General features: G+C 43.1%; 1 protein-coding gene across 1 annotated transcript in view; it reads right to left on the bottom strand.

Moving 5' to 3' along the window:
• Positions 1 to 46, bottom strand: part of LOC149274555 (vitelline membrane outer layer protein 1 homolog) — a 3,168-nt gene extending 3,122 nt beyond the window's left edge. Inside the window, exon 1 of the mRNA XM_089505340.1 lies at positions 1 to 46. This exon is cut by the window's left edge and continues 119 nt beyond it. Coding sequence (XP_089361466.1) covers positions 1 to 46 — 46 coding nt within the window.
• Positions 47 to 1,843: the final 1,797 nt, after the last annotated feature.

The raw sequence follows: 1,843 nt of genomic DNA, 5'->3' as shown, positions 1-1,843 counted from the left end.
GTGAGACCAGCGAAATGAGAACGAGCAAAGAGGCCGCGTGGGCCATCCCGTCAATGAGCTCTGACTTCCGTCAAAAATGTTACAAATGTTTAGAAGAATCATCCATGAGATCTGTATTTATAGAAAACTAGGCATTAACGTTTGGCCAAGAGAACATTGAACCCTTGGTTGACAGCCCACCAAAATCAAAGTTCTTCATTTTCACAACACGGGGTCATGGGAGGTGAAATTAAACTTATCCATGACCCATGTGTATGTATATATATAGATATAGATACATATTGAACATATCGCTGTTAAATCAGCATTTAGTCAAATTTCACCATGGTGTCTTCTTAGAATACATTGGAGTGGGTTTACGAGATTACACGGCATGCTTTGCGCCCCAAAAGGAGTCCATAATTTTGTGTTAGTGACCCCTCTACGTTCCTTCCTCCCTGATTCCCCTGTGTTACTGGTGCACTTCTGCAAAATGGCGGCGGTTCTGGACACACCCTTTTCTCCCATTGGAGGAACGAGGGAGAGGTTGTCCACGTGGCCGCCTGGGTCCAATGGACCCACCAGGCCCCATATAAGGGCCGGCTTTGCAAGGAGGCCGGTGACGCGGAGCAGGGGGTGTAGGTGTAGGCTAGGCCCCCTAGTGTAGTCCTGTATTTGCTACTTGGATTGTCTGACGATTTTTTGCCTAGCGATCTTGTACCTTCCTGACCTGACCTAATGCTTAATGTACCAAACCCGGCTGTGACTATCCGTTCTACATTTCTACCTGTCATCGGGTGTTACCTGTCCTGGGTCTCTACCTGCAGGATTTCCTATCCAGGTATCTGGCTATTTGTGCTGGGCTTTGCCACCAATGCTCCATGCCAGTTTATACCTGCCTATGCCTGAGCTTCCACTCTGTTGGGATCATCAAAGAACTCCTGCGGTGTGTGCTTCGTGGTGATGGCAGACCTGACGGTAGACTTGTGCATTCTGATTTGTACGGCTTGCAAATTTGGCCATTCGTATGAAGCCACGGAAATGAGGTCAGACCCCCCCACAAAGCGGACGAAAACAAAGCAAAAAGCTCAGAATTTTGGTCTGAAACTGGCATGCCCTTTCACTCACACTAACTCACTCTCATGAAAAATAGAAGATGAAGAACAAGAAGATGCAGAAGTGGTCGGCAAAGAATGCAGGGAGACATTTAGAGAGGGTGAGAGCGTGGGAGAGAGAGAGAGAGAGAGAGAGAGAGAGAGAGGTGAACGAGAAAGAAAGAGTGAATGTGGGCACCCGGCAACAAATTTAATTCCTCCATTAAAAATGTCCACAATTTTCATCCGAACCAAATGGGCAGGGAATGTGATTCGTTACCCAAATTCATTTGTCTCTTTCTTATGTAATGTACCCCACATTACTTATAATTTATTCTGATAAAATTCATTTAAAATGCAAAAAAGAAATACATTATGCCAATTTTGTCTGTAATAATTCCACACAATTATAGCACCCAGGACCGGACTGGCCATTTGGTATTTATTATTATTATTATTATTTAATTATTATCTTTTTTTTTCATATATAGTGCAACAATTCACGCAGCGCTTAGACCTCCCCCGGGTTAGCCCCCCTATATTAAGAATTTTTACAAAAGATCATTGCATTTGTTAGATCTTTGTTAGATCAGGTTTGATCAACTGTTTTTTTCATTAGATCTACTCTAAAATAGGCAATATCAACAATCTTTTTCAGGGGGGACTAACCCGTAGCCAGCTCCCCCCTCATCAAAAATTTCAACAAAATGTTACTGATTATGATAGTTCTGCGTTAGATCAGGTTTGATCAGACAAAATTTTTGTTAGAT

This window comes from Sceloporus occidentalis, unplaced genomic scaffold (genome assembly GCF_023333645.1).
Source record: "Sceloporus occidentalis isolate IW3139 unplaced genomic scaffold, rSceOcc1.0.p SCAF_324, whole genome shotgun sequence".
In the NCBI taxonomy this organism is placed as follows: Eukaryota; Metazoa; Chordata; class Lepidosauria; order Squamata; family Phrynosomatidae; genus Sceloporus; species Sceloporus occidentalis.
The sequence above is the reverse complement of the archived record's forward strand: the minus strand, read 5'-3'. Positions and strand labels throughout refer to the sequence as shown.